The 22570-nt window shown below is 33.6% G+C and overlaps 1 protein-coding gene across 1 annotated transcript in view; it reads right to left on the reverse strand.

Moving 5' to 3' along the window:
- The window catches only part of ABCD2 (ATP binding cassette subfamily D member 2), an 87917-nt gene extending 65631 nt beyond the window's left edge, over window positions 1-22286 (reverse strand). Inside the window, exons 1-5 of the mRNA XM_036866363.1 lie at window positions 21224-22286; window positions 19537-19717; window positions 6427-6548; window positions 3439-3607; window positions 2617-2711 (exon numbers count right to left, since the gene is read on the reverse strand). Of these exons, the coding sequence (XP_036722258.1) occupies window positions 2617-2711; window positions 3439-3607; window positions 6427-6548; window positions 19537-19717; window positions 21224-22159 (1503 nt within the window). The 5' untranslated portion in view covers window positions 22160-22286. The remainder of the gene's footprint in view (window positions 1-2616; window positions 2712-3438; window positions 3608-6426; window positions 6549-19536; window positions 19718-21223) is intronic.
- Between the last annotated feature and the right edge of the window lie 284 nt (window positions 22287-22570).

Genomic DNA, 22570 nt, shown 5'->3' on the forward strand with positions numbered 1-22570 from the left:
TACAAGAGGCAGAAATTTACAGTATGTCTGTATATGTAGCTTTGTACAGTATAGATACAAATATCTAAGGTCCATGATGTAGAATACATTATGTTGAAAACTCAAAGGTGAAAGAGCATTACATTACTTGTATTATGTCACTATAAGGAACCATATCCATGTATATCCATTACTCATTTGCTGTGTATAACATAAGCTAAAATCTTTTTGCTGAAAGAAGGTGGTAGGGAGAGGAAAGGAGGAAGGGAAGGAAAAAAAGGTTGATATGAAGGTTAGATACAAGAACTAAGAATGTATGTAATAAATAAATGTAAAGCAAAAATGGTTCAGATTTATATTCTGAGTAATTAGTCATTTCCTCAGCAAACATTGATTGAATATCTAAATGTGCTTGACATTCTTCTAGGCACAGAAGATACAGTGCTGCTCAAGACAAAGTCCCTGTTCTTGTGGAGCTTACATTTCAATGGCAAAGACAGCAATAAACACATGAACAAAAAATTAACTAGTCATAAATGCTATTATGATAGCAAAAAAGGAAGATGTGTTAGGGAAAGATGGTGGCATTGTGAGGTTGGCAGGGGAAAGGGGCTTCTTTTGATTAGGTGGTCAGGAAAGTCCTCTTTGAGGAGATACCATTTTGCTTTAGCCTGGTGACAAGAAGCAACAAGTAAGATCTGGTGGAAGAGCATTCCAGGCAATAAAGATAGCTACCACAAGGACATAAGACAGGAGCAAGCTTGAGTCTATAAAATCTGATCACAGATATTTTTTTCTCCCTAATTGTAGGCAAACTGAAATGCCATTTTGATACAGTAAAATTTAAAAAAAATCCTGGGAAGAACCCAGAAAGGGTTTTGTGATTTGCTCTGCTCTTTCAGTAGAGAGAGGATTAAGAAAGTGTAATTCTGTAGAAGCATAAACACTTTTCAAATGATTTTTTAAAGGTATGTGCCATGGCAAAAGGTATATAAACAAAATATTTAATAGGGTCATTCTCTACTAGGAATTCTCAGAAATTTAACACATTTTGAGTCGTAATAGAAGACTTTTCTACATTCATATTATTTTTTAGCATAAGTTTTCTGATGTTTAGTAAACAGTGAGTGTGAGGCAAAAGAATTCCCACATTTACTGAAATTTTCTTCTCCAAATGGTTTTTTAATTCCAAAAGGTTAACATAAGAACAAGAATGTTTTCCTCTAGAAACCTGTTTATTTATCAATCCATGCAGAGGAAACAAAATTTTCTATTATACTTTGGGGACCTGAGACTTTAAATAAAACTCCCTGTGTGACTCAGAAATAAATAATTATCATAAAAGTATACTATATTAACATATACCTTTGTAGAACCTCAAAATTTATGACACTTTCACTAGATTGAGTATTTTAAAATTCATTTTATATAAAAATATACTGAGCTCTGAATTTTTTCACAGAAAGAGTGTTATGTGTCCAAAATAATGTATTTAGTTAGTAGGTGGCAGAATTCAAGACTCTCCCTCTATTTAATAAATGGAGCAACAAGAATTGACATTATGAAACCTAACCTGATGAAAAACCTCTATACAAAGTCATACATTATAAATTGCTAAAGTATTAGCAAATAGTTAAATATCCCATGTAGGCCTCTTCAAAGGCTTTATTTTAAATCTACTTAAGATTATGATGCATCATTAGCACCTTATTGCTACTTTATAGGTCCATAAATGGAAAAATAGATCCCAACCAAATTGTAGTTAAAACACAATTTCTCTTACGTTTATTAACACAGAATTTCTCCCTGTTCAGTACTTCTCATCCTCTTCCAGCAGGCTTATGCACTTTCAAATACATCTTTAATAATTAAACCTAGACTAAGGTCCATATTAAAATCATTAAATGCACATATACGGTCATGTTTCTAATTCTGTTATCAAGTCCAATCATGTCATTGTTTGAACTAAGCACAGATCACTACACTTGTCAGCAAATTATTTTGTACTTGAATTCCAAAATGTGTGTTTGAATTTTACAATACTTTAAATCAGGGTCTCAGATTTATTAGCTATTTTTTTACCTTAGTTTTTGTAATCAAGACAGAGTATTAAATAACAAATAACTATTATTCTCAACGGAATTAAAAGCTAAATTCCAATTCATGAATCTTCTGATCATTTTTTCCTAATAGAAGATGTGATTATTGAAAATATAAATTAAATTTAGAGAATGTAAACTTGCTGATGACCTCTTCTCTCATATTTTAGTAAATATATAACAATATAGGCTTGTATTTTTTGAGTAACTCCTATAAGGAAAAAAAATAAAATGTATTTCCAGATATTAATTTCTGAAGAAATTTCCTATTGTTCCCAAAAGTTACTTTGTATAGGCTCTCACTGTACTCTAATTTTGATTTTCAACCAGGCCATAAAGCAGTAGAAATCAAATTTTTCTTTCTCTCTGCTTTCTGAGGAAGTAACTGCATCTGTAATTGAGCCTCTATGCATACCTTTCTTGATTTCCCCTCCTTTCCATATGCTCCTCCAAGTATTTAATATAAGGTACATGAATTCTGAGTTGTTTTGTATTATTGTGTTGGCAACAATCAGAAGATTCTTGAATATCATCTTACTTTGAAGTTTAGCTTTGAAGCCACCACTTCTCCCGTTGGTGTAATTATGGGAACATTTTCACAAATAATTCCATGATCCACATCAATAACTTTTCCTATAAGTTAAGGAAGAGTTTAAGTTTCAAAAGCTATCATGTGTTATTGCTAATTAAATAACTTAAAGTATAATGTAGCATAACAGATAAATTCACTATAAAGATAATTCACATTAATGAATCATAGAAATAAATGTAAATATAGATATCTATATCTAAAGCAAAGTCTAATGTTGATTTGCACATTTTGACATATCTATTTGGAAAATCTCAGAAATATTATTTTACTATAATATGATGTTAATATCATAATGAGAGCAAAGCTAAACTCTATCTGGTATAACCCAGCCACACTGTTTATAACTACTTATTTCTCTAAATTAAACTTTCCTATAGAAAAAAAACACAGTTGCAAAAAGGAAATTAAGACATAGAACTATAATTTTTAAAACTATAATAACCAAACCAAATGATAGAATGATGGAGAACAATATGACATTAGCTCTAATTCTGTTATTTGAATTTTAAATGCAAACAATTCATTCTGCCATATGTGCAGTTTCTAAAAATAATTCTAGACATTTTGTCCTAAATAAAAGTAGCATAATATTTTTTATGGTAATATTAGTCACTACTCCTCAAAATGCAGCACTGACTTTAGGAATAACTGTTTAAATAACTAAATGTTGGTTCCTTACATCTGTTCAAAGCTATCTTCTAAAAAACTTTGGTTCTGTTGATAAACATTTAAATATAGAAAAAATACAAAAACATATGAGTTTAATACCTTTGATTTCCAGTGTCTCACTGAGGGGTAATTCTACGTTAGCTCCACTCTTGCTATGGTTTTCAGACTCTTGCAAGACAGCAGTTCTCTTATAAATGCCTCTTTTTACTTCATCAAAGACCCAAAACATGTTGTATACTCGAGCAGTATAGCCTGCTAATTCAGTTATCTAAAACCAACATAGGGAGAAAAAATAGTATACTCGAGACAGACTTTTAAACAAATATGCAATCATATAAGCTTCTTGATTTAATGTTAAAGATCCTATTTTATTATACCTGAAAAGTAGATAGTACATCTGATAACTAAAACCAGTAACACTAAAAAACTTACCAAGAAAGCAGCATAGCAAGTCAACAGCTTAAGTTTGATTGGAATTAAAAAAACACATAAAAATTATTCATTCAAGTCAGGGTTCAAAGTGAAATGTAAAGACTTCAGAATATTAGTGAGACTTAAAAATCTTTCAAACAATTTTCTGATTTGGCCCCTGTTTGCATGAAAATTTGATTTCCAGAAATTAGAAGTTTTGTGAAAAGCTTAAATCCATTCAGTGAAATAATGATTCTTTATTTTGATATCTTTTTTCAATTAAAAATAGAAGATTTTAAATAGAAGAAAAATGCATATTTTTCTTATTATGAAATGACATTTCTGAGTCAAACTGATTGTCACAATTCCTAAGTTTGGCCAGAGAAAATACCCCTGCAGGTGGATACCAATATTGGGCATGAGCTCAGTGAAAAGCTTTAAATCCTTTTCAGTCCAAATCCCACAAAATTCAGTTTCTTTTCAAGCCAAACATGATTTATATGCCCAAAGAAAAATATTAAATATGATTTTTTTTCTAGATGAGATTATAAGATGACATAAATCTCTGCTTTAGTTCAAAAGGCTCAATAGAGTGGTATCTTGCTCCTATTCTGCCAGTTGTCCAATTTAGGTTGAATCTCTGCTGCTTTTCTATTAAAAGAACACCTTGTTATCAAGGTGACTCATCTGAAAGATGACTCATGTCCTGTCAAGACCATCTTTCTCAGTGAAAAGGAAGCAACAAAAACCATTCTCTTACAGAACTGTTTAGTAGGAAATTGGTATCAATAAGCAAGGTATGTCACTAATAAATGTCTCTTAAACAATAAACTATGGACTAATACATTACCAACATTGTGTAAGATTTTTGTGTGTGCAAAACTTAAACAGTGAATGAGCAGGTATTATTGTTAAAAGCCTTCTACCACATGTCTCTACTGTGTGAGAGGTCTATAATTAGATTAGTATTTCATTTCTATATATTAATGTTATAGCTATTATATAGGATAATTTCTAAAATGTTATCTAGAAGAATCTCTTGAGTTCCCAAGTAGAGGAAAACAGAACTAAGGATTAACAAAATATGGATCCAAAAGAAACCTAAGTAAATATAGTTGCATTAAAAAAATCCGAAACAAATGTGGAGGTCAATTAAAGAAAGGCAGGAGGCATTGAGTTAGTAGACCAGGATGCAGGGATGAATGGGCAAAGAGTGTCAAAAAAAAAAAAATGAGAATGTGACTGTGGACAAATTACTTTGGGATATAAGACAAGGGGGTTTGTCTAAAAAGAAACCTTGTTCCCTCTAGAGCTAGTGGAGAATCCGTGATGCTTTCATGTGCTTTCACAGGAGTAATAAGATTCTTTAGAAGTGAAAGTTCTATGATTCAATGCACATACAGGCAAAATAAAACAAAATGCAATCATTTCTTGTGTTGGAGACAATCTAGAAAAAAGAACTGATATCCTCTCTGTGACTTAGATAGCAAAGTGTTTGAATGTGAGATATATAAAATTTTGATTTCTCATTTAATTTTAATAATAAGTAATTTATTAGCTGAAAAAGCTATCCCCAAAACTGTGTCTCCAGATTATCAAAATTACTATTTGAAAAAAAGTTTTAATTGAGTTGTCTTGCTTTGTGGACCTAAACAACTGGTTTTACCTTTTTTAAAAAAAAAACCAATTCAATAAATCAGTTGTTAAATGAGATTGAAAAGTTTTGTCAGCAAATCACAAACTTTGCAACTATTTAATATAATTTATTCAAGGATAATTTAATAGGTAGCTAAATTTATAATGATGCTCTGGCAATTTATATTGATGCAAAAGCCACAAGAGTAATTAATAGTGAGAATGACTGTCCATGGGAATATTATTTAATATCTGAATTGAATAAAGTGATTTTTAATATTAACCCTGTGCTATCTGTAGGTCTTATTACCATTCTCTCAGCAAATATTTACTGACCATATACAATGTTCCAAGCATTAAAATAGATATTAGGAATGTAAAGATGAATAAGATAGTTCCTGCTTTCCACTCAGGGTCTTATGCAAAAGATAGACAATTATAATGTGGTAAAGCACCAGATGTACTATGAACACAGAGAAGGAAGACCCAGACTCTGCAGGGAAGTCAGAAAGAAAGTGGAATCACAAGATGGTTTTTTATACGTGGTTGGTAAGGCTTGACTTGTCCTGAAGTATAATAAAAGTTTGCAAGGTATATAAGTAATATTATTGGCTAACACTTATTAAAGTGCTTATGATCACAACAACTCAACAAAGTCATCACTATCATTATCCCCATTTTACAGATCAAGAAACAGACACAAACAGGTCAAGTTCATATAATTTGTAAATACTGGAGCAAGAATTTAAATTTAGGCACTCTGGCTCCAAAATCCATACCAAAGGGCCTTTTAGTAAAATTTAAGAGCAAATATGTCGTACTATAGACAGAAAAAGGAGTTGACAATTGAGAGTATAAAAATTGAAAGGTATTAGCAGCAATAGACTTGGGAGTTGTTGTCCTTTATCTTGATTATACTCTTAGCAAATTTTGGTAGAGAAAAGATGTTTCCAAAATAATAAACATATGTGGTAATTTACATTTCTGCGTGATTTTCATATATCTTATTTTAATCAAATTGATAACAAGAAATGCAAGTACCTCTTTGTATGAAGACATAATCCTTTCAATAGCATCAGCTCCAGAGGCCAATAAATTTCGAGCAGTGGTAAACGCTTCTGTCCGCTCACTAACCATAGCTTGCTTTCGATCATCCTCTAAATCTAAAAGCAAATTACAAAACTGTCGAATTTTTTAAGTAACTAAGTGTTTTGTTTTGTACTATGAGACTGTGACTAAAACAACCGTATGAAAACTTTTCATTAGTATCAGCAATTTCCTAGGAATTAATGAATTATTTAAAAAATAGTGTTTGTACCAGATTTTATTTAAATTTTCCTTTGTCTTATTATTTTTCTAGAAGGAGAGTTAGAAGAATTAAATCTATAGGAATTAAGACTATTTTCATTTAGCATTCTTTCAACCCTTACCAAAGTCAACGTCCTGCCCTTATTAGAGCTAGGTAATAAAATACTACTGATTCAGTCAATAAAATACCATTAACTAGAATCTAAGCAAATATTTCTAGTGTGATTTCTTTAATAGAAATGTAAAGTAGCTGACCCTCATACTAGCTCTGTCTACCTGTTTCAATTTTCACCCTACAGTTTAGCAACACCCCAACTATGCAATATTCTGCTTATTCTCTGGTATTTGCATATATAATATTTTCTGACCTTAATATACTTTCTTTTTTGCCAAGCTCTTTCTTAAAGAGTTAGCTCTTTAGTACAGGTTTCCCTGGAAACCCTTGTCTGGCTTTTCCAGTGGACTATAAGTTCTTTAAGGGGCAAGACTGTATTTTATTCATTATTCCTAGTACTCACCAGAGTGTCTAGAACACAGTACTCCATAATGTGTATTGAATGGATGGATGGATAGATAGATAAATATCCTAAATTGCTGTCAATGCAGAATTATGGTTAAGAGCCAGAAGTCAGACTAGGTTAGAGTCCAGACTCTACTACTTATTGGCAAGTAGTAAGGTTAGTAGAGCAAGCCACTAATCTTCTCCATGCTACTTTCTCATGTGTAAATGAGGGAAATAATAGTACTATCTCAAACAATTCTATCTCAGAGGGTTGTTGTGAGATTTAAAGGGGAAATACAAACAAAGTGTTAGCCTAATCCATGGTTTATAATAATTGTTCTTAAATGTTAGGTGTTATTATTTTCTCTAAGTGTTATTGTTATTATTGTATATCTACTCCATTTAGTATTATTCTTCAAAATTATTCTCTCCAGGTCATTACTTTAATCTTGGCATCAATTTGATTCTCTATCCGGTATTTCTATGGACTATCACCAAAATTCTAAATTGAAAGCTGCAAATTAATGAAGAAATTAGAATAATATAAATAGCCATGGGCCCACTTTGCTATTTATTTTGCTTGGATTTATCTCAGTGAAAAGGATTTTTTTTTTTTTCTCCATGACATGCAAATATTTAACATGTGCCCTGCTATATCTACCAGATACTTTCACCTTTACTTGCTCATAGACAGCTCAGCTGAGTTTGAAAGGGATCCATGCATAATATAAGGTAAAATTCACTCAGCAGATATTTACTGAACAGCTAGATTTACAAGAAATTAGGCAAGGTGTTACCGGATATGCAAGGATTAAATGTAATTTTCAGATTCTTTCCTTAGGAAGCTTACAGTTTGATAGGAGAAAGAAGACAAGTTCCCAAATAACAATGCAGGGCAGCCTATGAGGAGAGTTAATATGACACATTTGAAGGATGCAAAAATAATTTCTTGCTGCAAGAGACAAGAAATGCTTCATGGAGGAGTAGACTGAGAGTGAGGCCTTGAAGACTGCATACAATTTTAAAAGATCACAAGTACAGCATAAGCAATGTCTCAAAGAAGGGAAATTTCAAGCAATGCCAATTGAATAATAAACTGGTCAAGTTACAGTATGGGTTGGTGTTAAGCACTGATTTTACTCAAGTATCAGAAAAACCATGAGTTCATGGGGACCTCCTAGCTCAAGAGTTAAGTACTGCTCCAGAGAACTATCTTTAGTTCCCTTGAAGTTAGTCTGTTTCCTTGAAGAATGAAAAAAGAAAGGCTTTGAGTGTTAGTATAAGTGATGAGAGAAAGACCTGAATGGCTAAATAGGCTGGGAACAGAATGTAGATATTCTTAAACACATTTAAATGTGTGAAAAATTTAGATAGCCACAAAAAATTAACAAAGGATTCTCAGCAAGCTACCAAAATAGTGATTGCGGTATCAGTTAAAGTGCTAAGAATAGTTTTGGCTCAGAGAATCTGGCTGATGATCTAAAATAATTATGGGATTTTATGAATTTGGGTTAAAAGGGGTTTGAATAATAGCTTTCACTGATAGCCTCTGTTAAGAAGAAATAACACTGATCATAAGCAAGAAGAACTACAATACTGCAGCTTGCGAAACAAAAACCACATTCACAGAAAGACAGACAAAATGAAAAGGCAGAGGACTATGTACCAGATGAAGGAACAAGATAAAACCCCAGAAAAACAACTAAATGAAGTGGAGATAGGCAACCTACCAGAAAAAGAATTCAGAATAATGACAGTGAAGATGATCCAGGACCTCAGAAAAGAATGGAGGCAAAGATCGAGAAGATACAAGAAATGTTTAACAAAGACCTAGAAGAATTAAAGAACAAACACCTAGAAGAACTAAAGAACAAACAAACAGAGATGAATAGTACAATAACTGAAATGAAAAATACACTAGAAGGAATCAATAGCAGAATAACTGAGGCAGAAGAATGGATAAGTGACCTGGAAGACAGAATGCTGGAATTAACTGCCACGGAACAGAAAAAAGAAAAAAGAATGGAAAGAAATGAAGACAGCCTAAGAGACCTCTGGGACAACATTAAACGCAACAACATTTGCATTATAGGGGTCCCAGAAGGAGAAGAGAGAGAGAAAGGACCCAAGAAAATATTTGAAGAGATTATAGTTGAAAACTTCCGTAACATGGAAAAGGAAATAGCCACCCGAGTCCAGGAAGCATAGACAGTCTCAGTCAGGAAAACCCCAAGGAGAAAAACGCTGAACACATAGTCACCAAATTGAAAAAAATTAAAGACAAAGAAAAATTATTAAAAGCTACAAGGGAAAAATGACAACTAACATACAAGGGAACTCCCATAAGGTTAACAGCTGATTTCTCAGCAGAAACTCTACAAGCCAGAAGGGAGTAGCATGATGTATTTAAAGTAATGAAAGGGAAGAACCTACAACCAAGACTACTCTACCTGGCAAGGATCTCATTCAGATTTGACAGAGAAAGCAAAAGCTTTACAGACACGCAAAAGCTAAGAGAATTCAGCACCACCAAACCAGCTCTACAACAAATGCTAAAGAAACTTCTCTAAGCAGAAAACACAAGAGAAGAAAAGGACCTACAAAAACACACCCAAAATAAATAAGAAAATGGTAATAGGAACATACATATTGATAATTACCTTAAACATGAATGGATTAAATGCCCTAACCAAAAGACATAGAATGGCTGAATGGATACAAAAACAAGACCCATATATATGCTGTCTACAAGAGACCGACTTCAGACCTAGGGACACATACAGATGGAAAGTGAGGGGATGGAAAAAGATAGTCCATGCAAATAGTAATCAAAAGAAAGTTGGAGTACCTATGCTCATATCAGATAAAATAGACTTTAAAATAGTGTTACAAGAGACAAGGAAGGACACTGCATAATGATCAAGGGATCAATCCAAGAAGAAGATAAAACAATTATAAATATATATGCACCCAAAACAGGAGCACTTCAATACATAAGGCAAATGCTAATGACTATAACAGAGGAAATCAACAGTAACACAATAATAGTGGGGGACTTTAACACCTTACTTACACCAAAGGACAGATCATCCAAAATGAAAATAAATAAGGAAACAGAAGCTTTAAATGACACAATAGACCAGATAGCTTTAATTGATATTTATAGGACATTCCATCCAAAAACAGCAGATTACACTTTCTTCTCAAGTGCACACAGAACATTCTCAAGGATAGATCACACTTTGGGTCACAAATCAAGCCTTGGTAAATCTAAGAAATTCAAAATCATATCAAGCATCTTTTCTGACCACAATGCTATGAGATTAGAAATGAATTACAGGGAAACAAACGTAAAAAACACAAACACAAGGAGGCCAAACCATATGTTACTAAATGACAAAGAGATCACTGAAGAAATCAAAGAGGAAATCAAAAACTACCTAGAGACAAATTACAACAGAAATACAATGATCTAAAACCTATGGGATGCAGCAAAAGCAGTCCTAAGAGGGAAGTTTATAGCAATACAAGACTACCTCAGGAAACAAGAACAATCTCAAATAAACAATCTAACTTTACACCTAAGGTACTAGAGAAAGAACAAACAAAACCCAAAGTTAGTAGAAGGAAAGAAATCATAAAGATCAGATCAGAAATAAATGAAATAGAAACAAAGAAAACAATAGCAAAGATCAATAAAACTAAAAGCTGGTTCTTTGAGAAGATAAACACACTTGATAAATCTTTAGCCAGACTCATCAAGAAAAAGAGGGAGAGGACTCAAATCAATAAAATTAGAAATGAAAAAGGAGAAGTTACAATGGACACTGCAGAAATACAAAGCATCCTAAGAGACTACTACAAGCAACTCTATGCCAATAAAATGGACAACCTGGAAGAAATGGACAAACTCCTAGAAAGGTATAACCTTCCAAGACTGAACCAGGAAGGAAAAGAAAATATGAACAGATCAATCACAAGTAATGAAATTGAAACTATGATTACAAATCTTCCAACAAACAAAAGTCCAGGACCAGATGGCTTCAAATGTGAATTCTATCAAACATTTAGAGAAGAGCTAACACCCATGCTTCTCAAACTCTTCCAAAAATTGCAGAGGAAGGAACACTCCCAAACTCACTCTATGAGGCCACCATCACCCTGATACCAAAACCAGACAAAGACACTACAATAAAAGAAAATTACAGACCAATATCACTGATGAATATAGATGCAAATATCCTCAACAACATACTATCAAACAGAATATAAAAACACATTAAAAGGATCATACACCATGATCAAGTGGGATTTATCCCAGGAATGCAAGGATTCTTAAATATACACAAATCAATCAATGTGATACACCATATTAACAAACTGAAGAATAAACACCATATGATCATTTCAATAGATGCAGAAAATGCTTTTGACATAATTCAACACCCATTTATGATAAAAACTCTGCAGAAAGTGGGCTGAGAGGGAACCTACCTCAACATAACAAAGGCCGTATATGACAAACCCAGAGCAAACATCATTCTCAATGGTGAAAAACTGAAAGCATTTCCACTAAGATCTGGAAAAAGACAAGGATGTCCACTATTATTCAACATAGTTTGGGAAGTCCTAGCCACAGCAATCAGAGAAGAAAAAGAAATAAAAGAAATACAAATTGGAAGAGAAGAAGTAAAACTGTCACTGTTTGCAGATGACATGATACTATACATAGAGAATCCTAAAGATGCCACCAGAAAACTACTAGAGCTAATCAATAAATTTGGTAAAGTTTCAGGATACAAAATTAACACACAGAAATCTCTTGCATTCTTACACACTAACAATGAAAGATCAGAAAGAGAAATTAAGGAAACAATCCCATTCACCATTGCAACAAAAAGAATAAAATACCTGGGAATAAACCTACCTAAGGAGGTAAAGATCTGTACTCAGAAAACTATAAAACACTGATGAAACAAATCAAAGTGGACATATATACACTACCAAATGTAAAATAGCTAGTGGGAAGCAGCCGCATAGCACAGGGAGATCAGTTCGGTGCTTTGTGACCACCTACAGGGGTGGGATAGGGAGGGTGGGAAGTAGACATAAGAGGGAGGAGATATGGGGACATATGTATATGTACAGCTGATTCACTGTGTTATAAAGCAGAAACTAACACACCATTGTAAAGCAATTATACTCTAATAAAGGTGTTTAAAAAAAAAAGATGACACAAACAGATGGAGAGATATACCATGTTCTTGGGCTGGAAGACTCAATATTGTGAAAAGGACTATAGTACCCAAAGCAACCTACAGATTCAATGCAATCCCTATCAAATTACCAGTGGCATTTTTCACAGAACTAGAACAAAAAATTTCACAATTTGTATGGAAACACAAAAGATCCCCAATAGTGAAAGCAATCTTGAGAAAGAAAAACAGAGCTGGAGGAATCAGGCTCCCTGACTTCAGACTATACTACAAAGCTACAGTAATCAAGACAGTATGGTACTGGCACAAAAACAGAAATATAGATCAATTGAAAAGGATAGAAAGCCCAGAGATAAACCCACGCACATATGGTCAACTAATCTATGACAAAGGAGGCAAGGATATACAATGGAGAAAAGACTGTCTCTTTAATAAGTGGTGCTGGGAAAACTGGACAGCTACATGTAAAAGAATGAAACTAGAACACTTCCTAACACCATACACAGAAATAAAGTCAAAATGGATTAAAGACCTAAATGTAAAGCCAGACGCTAGAAAACTCTTAGAGGAAAACATAGGAAGAACACTCTTTGACATAAATCACAGCAAGATCTTTTTTGACCCACCACGTAGAGTAATGGAAAAAACCCAAAAATAAACAAGTGAGACCTACTGAAACTTAAAAGCTTTTGCAAAGAAAAGGAAACTATAAACAAGACAAAAAGACAACCCTCAGAATGGGAGAATATATTTGCAAACAAATCAATGGACAAAGGATTAATCTCCAAAATATATAAACAGCTCATGCAGCTCAATATTAAAAAGAGAAACAACACAATCAAAAAGTGGGCAGAAGACCTAAACAGACATTTCTCTAAAGAAGACATACAGATGGCCAAGAGGCACATGAAAAGCTGCTCAACATCACTAATTATTAGAGAAATGCAAATCAAAACTACAATGAGGTATCAACCTCACACTGGTTAGAATGGCCATCATCAAAAAATCCAAACAATAAATGCTGGAGTGGGTGTTGAGAAAAGGGAACCGGCTTGCACTGTTGGTGGGAACGTAAATTGATACAGCCACTATGGAGAACAGTATGGAGGTTCCTTAAAAAACTAAAACTAGAACTACCATATGATCCAGCAATCCCACTGCTGGGCATATACCCAGAAAAAAACATAATTCAAAAAGACACATGCACCCCAGTGTTCATTGCAGCACTCTTTACAATAGCCAGGTCATGGAAGCAACCTAAATGCCCATTGATAGATGAATGAATAAAGAAGATGTGGTACACATATACAATGGAATGTTACTCAGCCACAGAAGGAACGAAAATGGGTCATTTGTAGAGACATGGATGAACCTAGAGACTGTCATACACAGTGAAGCAAGTCAAAAGGAGAAAAACAAATATCGTCTATTAATGTATGTATGTGGAATCTAGAAAAATGGTACAGACGAACCGGTTTGCAAGGAAGAAATAGAGACACAGGTGTAGAGAACAAACTTATGGGCACCATGGGGGGAAAGCCCAGGGGTTGTGGTGGGATGAATTCGGAGATTGGGATTGACATATATACACTAATATGTAGAAAACAGATAACTAATAAGAACCTGCTGTATAAAAATAAATAAATAAAATAAAATTTAAAAAAAGAAATAACACTAGCACAGATGGACTGGTGTTCTGTATGGCATGGTAACTTCTATGTTGCTTTGGCAGATTATTATCTACTGGGCTTTCTCCATGCTTTTAAAATTATGAATTTGTAACAAAATTACAAATAGCTCTGGAAAGACTTCATTTGACTTATTCTACTGGTTTTTCTTTGGCAGGTAGTTTGAGAACAGTGCAAGAGTATTTTGTCATGCACACATTAGCAAATAACTTCTATGACAAGGCAAGATTCCTTAGTGTCAGAGATATAAATTCATGACCTAAAGCACTCGCCTATTTTGTATCCTAGGTAAACACATTTCATTTTCCTCACCAAATATTTAAAATATTTTTTCAAAAGTTCCACATTTAAGGATTTAATAGTTAACATATCTGCTCATTTAACTGCTAGTTTTCATCACTGCTAATAATAAGTATGTATTGAAACATAGTCACATCCGTTGCTATTTCACTGAAAAGATGAGAAAGAATTTTATAACTCAGGTTTAAGTCTATTAATTTTTAAAAGTTAAAAAAAGTAGGCTATTCTTTTGTACTTTTATCCTTTGCTTTTATAATCTGAGTTTATTTAATTTCATTTACATGTTACCTTTGTCATCTTGACAAATCTCAGCAAAAACTATAGCCTTACTCTACTTCATACCATATATAAATATCAACTCTAAATAGATTGATGATATCAATGTGAAATGAAAAACCAATAAATTTCTAAAAGATAAAATTGGAGAGTATCTTTATGACCTTGGGTTAGACAAATGTTTCTTAAACAGGACATAAAACCATTAACCACAAAGAAAATGACTGATAAATTGAACTATATTAAAATGATAACTTCTCTTGGACACTGTTAAGAGACTGAAAAAGGAAGAATCAAGTGGGAAAAGATATTTGAGATTTTTTGTGTGTGTGTCTGACAAAAGACTTATTACAGAATACATAACAGCTCTCACAAATCAATTAGAAAAAAAAGATAAGCTAATTTAAAATTAATCAAAAAAATTATCAGCACTTCATAAGAACAGCTATCCAAATGGCCAATAAATGAATAAAAAGTGCTTAATCTCATTAGCCATCAAAGAAATGAAAACTAAGACCACAGTAAAGTACCACTATACACTCACCATATGCCTAAGATGAAAAATGCCTAAACGAAAAAGACTGACGTCAAACATTGACAAAGATGTGGAGCGACTAGAATGCTCATGCGTACTATACGATACTATTTATAGAAGATTCAAAAACCAGCAAATATTAATGAATGGTCAGTAAAATAATTATCTTTGCTGTGGCATGGCAAGGGCAGGAGTAAGTGGAGTTGGGGTGGGGGGCTAATGATGAGGATAGGACTGGGAAGGGGTATGGAGGCTTCTGGGATGAAGGTAAGGTTCTATTTCTTCTGAGTTGTAATTATGTATATGTCTTAACTTGCTGACAATTGGTTGAGTGGTGCACTAATGATTGTGTCTTGTTCACATATGTGTTATACTTTAAAAATCATAACTACATATATGCATAGCTACTTACAGCTAAAAGTATGTCTTTGATATATATTGATAATTACTGTTATTGGTCGACAGGAGAGTAATCATATCTAAACTGACCTATAATATAACATTTTATTTGAATAATTTGACATTGGAATATGAGACATACTAATGCAGCAGGAGCTATGGATCTAATCTTGTTGCAGGTACATTTTGAGAATACAAACATCACCCATGTTACTAGGGTGATGGGTAGAATATAGTTCTATTCCTAAGAACAGTATCTCTCAGTTGCTACTTCTGATGTGCCACCTCACACTAGCAGATTACCAACACTGGCAGTGCCAGTGGCTTAGCTGCTCTCTTCCCTACTCGTTAGGTGTCTGTAATAAGGTCTGGCGGGAGAGACCTATAAGTAGCTTTCCCTGGCCTTGCCCAGAACTGCTCTTGATATAAAGAGAAGAAAAGTGGAAGTGGCCTATAACATTAAACAACTGAGATTATAGCTCCCAAGTAACTATTTTCTTCACATAATTTCAGTCTTTCTCTTAATATGAAGCAAATAAAGGGGTAATGTCCTCTATAAAGATAATAGAGATGATACAAAATTAACCATTTCAATACCTTTTTCAACCATTTGGTCCCATGATTACTTGGTCTCAAATAAGTTAAGTCCCTTATAGAATAAGTTCCAATACAGCTAACATAGAGGCAGCATAGTGAAGGGAAAAAAAGCAATGCACAAGGAATTACATAATGTCTTCTATCCTTAGTGCTTCCACTAACCATTTGTGTGACCTTAGGCAGACCTGGGGCTCCAGACTAGATCACCTGTAAGCTCCTCTTCTGACATGAAAATGACATGATACCATATGCAGTTTTGTAATGTGAACTTGAATATAAATATTCAAACAAATATTCAAACAATTTATGTAGGCTATTCCTCCTATTTGCATCTTTACCTCCAACTTCCTAATCACTTTCAAATGCCTTGCTCTTTTAACAATAATCAGGCCAGCAAACATCTATTGAGCATTTCCTATGATGCAGGCATTGCTCTAAATTCTACACATGGGATCTTCCTTAATCTTCATAACAACCCTGCTATAATTTCCCCCATCTTGGAAATGGGGAAACTGAAGTACAAAAAGGTTAAATGATTTGTCCAAAGTCACAGCCCAGTAAGCAAAAGAGCCAGCATTTGAACCCAGGCAATCTGATACCAGAGCCCACATAGTAAGAATGTAATAAATATTAACCGTTGCTTCCACCTAAATTCTTACTATTTGCCATGGACTGTTTCAAGGCACATTAAATACATTATTTATAATTTCATAACAATTCTGTAAAATTCTGTAAAATATATACATTCCTATAGTATATATAGGAATATATATTCCTATAGTTAAGAAAGGAAAACTGAGGCATATAAAGTTTCTGTAACTTTCTTAAGGATGGATAACTACTAACTAGCAGAGTCAAGATTTGAACAGTGGCCTGTTTCTTCCTTTACTCTTCTCTTTCTTTCCTCTTTTCTGCTTTTTCTCCCTTTTCTCTTTGCCATCCCTCTCTTACTCATCCATTTCTTTCCATCTATTTTTGCATTAAAATATGTACTATCATGTGCTTAATTTATCTCTAATGTAAGAGACAACTCAGGGCGTAAGTATAAATTAAGATTGAAGACTAGATTAGGATAGATAGTATTTAATTCCAAGACCTAAAGCCTCAAAGATAATATCATTATCTAAAAAAAAAATCAATTATTTTGTCTGAGTAAAATGATAACTTAATGTTTTCATGTGGTATGTCATCATCATCACAGTAACCTTAGAAATTACAGAAGATATTGAAGCATACTCTCTTAATATTATCATATGAATTCATTTTATTCTTCTATGCAATTCTTATATTGCTTTTCTTTTTATAAAATTTTCTTTTGAAAAGAAGCTTTAAGAATTATTTTGTTTCACTTGCATCAATGTGATTATTAGCACAATTTCAATCTAAAATTTTAATGCTGTTTCTTTAATTTACTATTGTATTTTCAAGATTTGTAGGATTTATTTTTAAATATCTTATTACATCACCTACAGAAGATTGTTAGATTGTTTGCATACATTGTTTACTTCTTACTGGTCTCTGTGGGGTTAATTTGTCACCATTAATAGCTGCATTTTCTCTGTTCTATGTTGAATACTCCAGGGTTTTCTAATAAGACCAGTTCTTCCAAAGACTAACAGAACAACACCATAATTTTGTCATTGGGGTAGTTTCTAATATACATTATACATGAAACTTTTAAAATATCCATAAACTGATGGATAGATATTCACTATGAATATCTGACAATTTTGTTAAATTTCTTAGTAAAACTAATCTTAAGACCATACATTTTTGTCTTTTTTTTCTCTAATACCCTTTTGAAAAAGCAATTTATTTTATTTCATTATGAAAGGATTAAATCTAAAAATACTAACAATGCCTTTTTCAATAGAAGCTTTTTAAAATGATTAAAACGAATTTTGAAAACATTAAATAAACAGATAAAATTCAGTTTTCCTAGTGGTCTAAATACACTAGTAGACAGTTGAGTTGCAGAGTACATTTGGTATATGTATAGCACTTACCACAAGGGATTGACAAATCCTACTTTGCCAAAATGAACAATTTTAGGTTAAGAATGACTCAAATTTGACAGGTGTTTTTGTGAGAATTGGTAAAGCATTAAAGCACTGTTTTAAATATTAAAGCATATGGTAATTTTTTACTTTTTATTGGATGACTTCAAACAAATAACTATTAATACTTAATTCTACACCAAAAATAACTGTAAAATAGTGTGAATTCTGTTACATTTTTCTTAGTGTTGCCTTTTGTTTTCTAGGCAATAATTGTCACCATGTCAATGTTCTTGATACATGCTCTTGATACATTATTCTACTAAATCCTCACCACCCCACTCTGAAGTAGCCTTTCTGATTCTCATTTTACAGATGAGGAAACTGAGGTTTAGACAGTTTAATTAACATGACTAAAAGGACACAGACAGAAAGAGGGAAAGCAGAGTTGAGCAAAGCTCTGTCTCACCACAAAGCCCATGTTTTTGTCTAGCTCCTTCAACACTAAGACCAATTTTGGTCAAGTGGTTTTTAAAGAGGAGGGGGAATATTTTACTTCGGAAAAATAGAGGAAAATGCTGCTTCTTTAATTAATCCCCCTCTGTCCTGCCAATTAAGACCCAAACTCCCATCTCAAGTATTACATAACATTTTAATATTGTCCTCCTTGTCTTTATCTTTCTTAGTTGTTCCAAAGGATGAAAAATGTTGATAAAAAAAACCACTGGGGCAGTGATAGGATAGAATTAGACACCTGCAACTTTACAACCCCTATCCTCACAATACCACCAAATAGGAGGTTTTCTATATTACCTACAAGTAGAGGAGACCTTGTTCCATGGCATGAAGCTCTCCCTGAAACAGTATTATTAGTTGTCTAATGTAGTCAACCAACTATTCAAATCACAAATCAGGGCAGATCTAGTTATAGAATATTTATAGACTAAATGCATGCTATGTGCAGAACTGAAATTTACAACACATGGGGAGACTTTCTATTATACTCTTTTTGAAGGTATTAATTTGTGTTGAGTTGAACTGTAAACTAGAGAATCATTCTATATTAGGCAGTATAATTAAAATTGCTCACGATCAACTCCCAAAAACACTACATCAGAGATTTCTGAAATATCACAGAACTGGAAAGGTCTTTTGAGTCACTTCTTTCATACTGCTGGTCTTATTACTGGATGTTGCAAAGTCTGCCATTGTTTCTGACCATTAAGGACTATAGAATGATGGCTACACAATTCACTGACATAACTCCAGCAGTGACACCTTAAAGAGAAATAATCAGAAACATATATTTAATATTAAGCATAAATGCCATTACCACCATCTGCAAAGCCAGTTGCAGTGATAATAGGTAGAGCCACCATAATTAGTCCACTGCTGCTCCAAACATACTTCATCAAGAACTGCTCTATCATGATGTACCACAAACGTTTGGATAAAATGAGGTTCATCTGATTTGCTAAAGCTTTGTAACTTTTCTGGAGTTGCTTCATTTCTACCTATGGAGAGAAAAAGAGATAAGAATTAACCTAGTATGAACTATAAAAATAAATAACGTATGCTTGAGAACTTTCTTTAAAGATAATTACATATTATTTTGTTTTACTTAGTATACTATTATCTGTGATTCTAACAATCAGTAAATACAGATTAATGTCAGAATTAGTCATTATTTAGTTGTAATCACACCTGTATTATTTTTTAAATGTCTGATATTCAGTAAATATAATGTTAAATATACATATATACAAGTGATTTATACTTATGTTTTCAAATTTATATGTATAAGATGTTAAAATTAAATGATATTCCGTAAGACATGAATAAACAGAACCTTATCCTTTTTGATTACAGCAAAAATATCTGAAAATAAACACATGACATGTATATGTGTAATTAGACTCCACTTTTGAACTAACTCAATTTACTAGGTTTTGTCTTAAATGCAAGAAGCCTACCACATGCTATAATTTATATCACTGAGCTCAGTGATTCAAGAATGACATAAATATGATTACTACAACATATTAAGCCAATTTTCAAGTGGGAATAGAAGTCCTAAATTTGCTTTAAATTTTCTTCTTCAGATTGGTACTACTATAAAATTTCTTTTTTTGTTGTTATTGATGATGTTTCAAAATTAAATAATTCTGCTTCATAATTATAATACCATTTCAACTTTAGAATAACTTACTATTTCATTTGCCAAGTCATTTGTATTACGATTTCAGATGCATCACCTTAAAAAGTCTTTAATGTACTGCAAGTTTATGTAATCAGGTTAACTATTTAAGGGACCTGTTTAATGTTGAAAATCTTTAATATTTAAAAATAACATTCTGGAACTCCTTTTTTCCTCTTCATCTCTAATCTTAGCTTTTCCCTCTAAGCTAGACAAAATTTTATTTCACTACCTTTTTTTATTTGTGTCAAAATATGGTACTGAACATTAAGAGTAATGGAAATGCCATTTGTAAGCCACTCTCCTGCACTTCTTAGAACTGAGGAACTCCATCATGGACCAGGCATGCAAAATTGTCACACCTGTCTTTCATATGAAAGCACTTTTTTTTCTCTTGAAAAACAAACAAACAAACAATGCCATCCTAAATTTTCCATCTCAGTGGAAGTATGTTTACTTAGTTTCCAAACATATATTTTCTTCAATGTTCTAGGACCATCTACTTAGGATTTCAGTTTTAAGAAAATGCTTTAGAGATAATTCTGAGCATATTTGGAAAACTGAGACTAAGTAGACTTTTTTAGAATGCTGAAAATGTTATTTTCATGAAACTTTAGAAAAGTTTGCACTCTACATATAATTCTTTAACAGCTTGTGATTAAAAAGGGTAATGAAGCATATATTTTAATACAGGTTTGAATGTCATAAGAATCTAAAACCCTAAAGAAGTGGGTCCATCAACAGTACAACAGATGGTATCTAGCACTGCAGTGGCAGCTTGAACAGTCTCACATTTCACCCGTCACCTTAATTTCTTTCTTACCTTATGTCCTCTGTAGAAGGCAATTTCTTCAACATTGGCTATAATTCTGGAGTGCACATACCGCAAATAGCCTTTCCTATGAGCTTCTTCAGCCACCAATTTACCAAATTTGGGAGAGCAGGCTTTTAACACTTTAGCAGTGGCATATACCACAAGGCCTGCTAAAAGGGTGGGCCCAATTGGGCTTGCTCCTCTGGATGTAGCAGTCTTGATGAGTGTATAGGAAGTCAGGATTACATCTAAAATAGGTTTGGTCAGATTGGAATACAAGTGAGCCACAGACTGAGAGAACATCATAATATCCTCAGTAAGAGACTGGTCAGGGTTTGCCAGCCTCCCATCCATATTGATCACCTTATAATAAGTCTGATTTGTAAAATAGGTTTCATAGGCATGGTCGACTAGGCGAGTTCTGAAGGCCAAGGCCAATTTGCCCTCTAGGTACCTTATTGCACTGTTGACAAAGGTGGCAGGAATGGCTATCATAAGCCACTTGATTAATTTGATGATGAAAGTCCGAGGCTTCTTTTCCACAATGCTTTTCACGATTTTTCCATCCAAACCAGCTACATAGATAGACAGAAAGGTTCTTGAGATTAGAGCTACTGAGTGGAGGCAGAGCCATCCTGTCTCAGTGGTCACAAGTTTTGGGAAGAGAATTTTCCGAAGTTCTAGTAGCTGTTTGAAAAAATCTGCATTCACTCCAGGCGAAGGTTTTTTACAAGTGGCCTCGGTGCAATGCAGTATTTCTCTGTTCTCTGCAGCCGGGTAAGCTTCTTTTTTCTTCCAGTGGCCAGATTGCTTTAAACGCTTGCCAATGATGGGACAGAGGGTTTTCAGAGCATAGGCTGCAGCCACCACGCAGGCAGCCCTTTTAGCAGTCCTCGATCTGGTCCATTTCACTCGATCAGCTGCTGCATTTAGCATATGTATCATTTTCCCAGTTACCCAAACCGGCTTCAGAAAGAATTGGTTTTAAAAGATCATGCTCCCCGGGAATCCCAAGCAAATGTTTCAGAAAGTTCTACAGCGTTCCATACTCTGCAGCGTTTCTCCTCTTCTGTTTTTTGTTTTTATTTTTTAAGATTTTGTTCTGTGACATGCAGCACAGCACAGACTCCACTGCGTCTACTGGGGATGATTCCCTCAGAAGCTCAAGCTGCACCAAGCAGCCCCAAGCTCCTCCCTCTCAGGCCCCTCATTGGCTGTAGGGGCGACGGGACCCCTGGAATCCTCGCTGCTTTCCTTTGAACCTTGAAAATGAAGAGAGAGCAAAACGAATTACATCCTTAAACAGTTCAGAGAGTTAAATGTCTATTTTTGGAGAGGTCGAATCAGGGCAGCTGC

The sequence above is a fragment of the Balaenoptera musculus genome, chromosome 10 (assembly GCF_009873245.2).
Source record: "Balaenoptera musculus isolate JJ_BM4_2016_0621 chromosome 10, mBalMus1.pri.v3, whole genome shotgun sequence".
Lineage (NCBI taxonomy): Eukaryota > Metazoa > Chordata > Mammalia > Artiodactyla > Balaenopteridae > Balaenoptera > Balaenoptera musculus.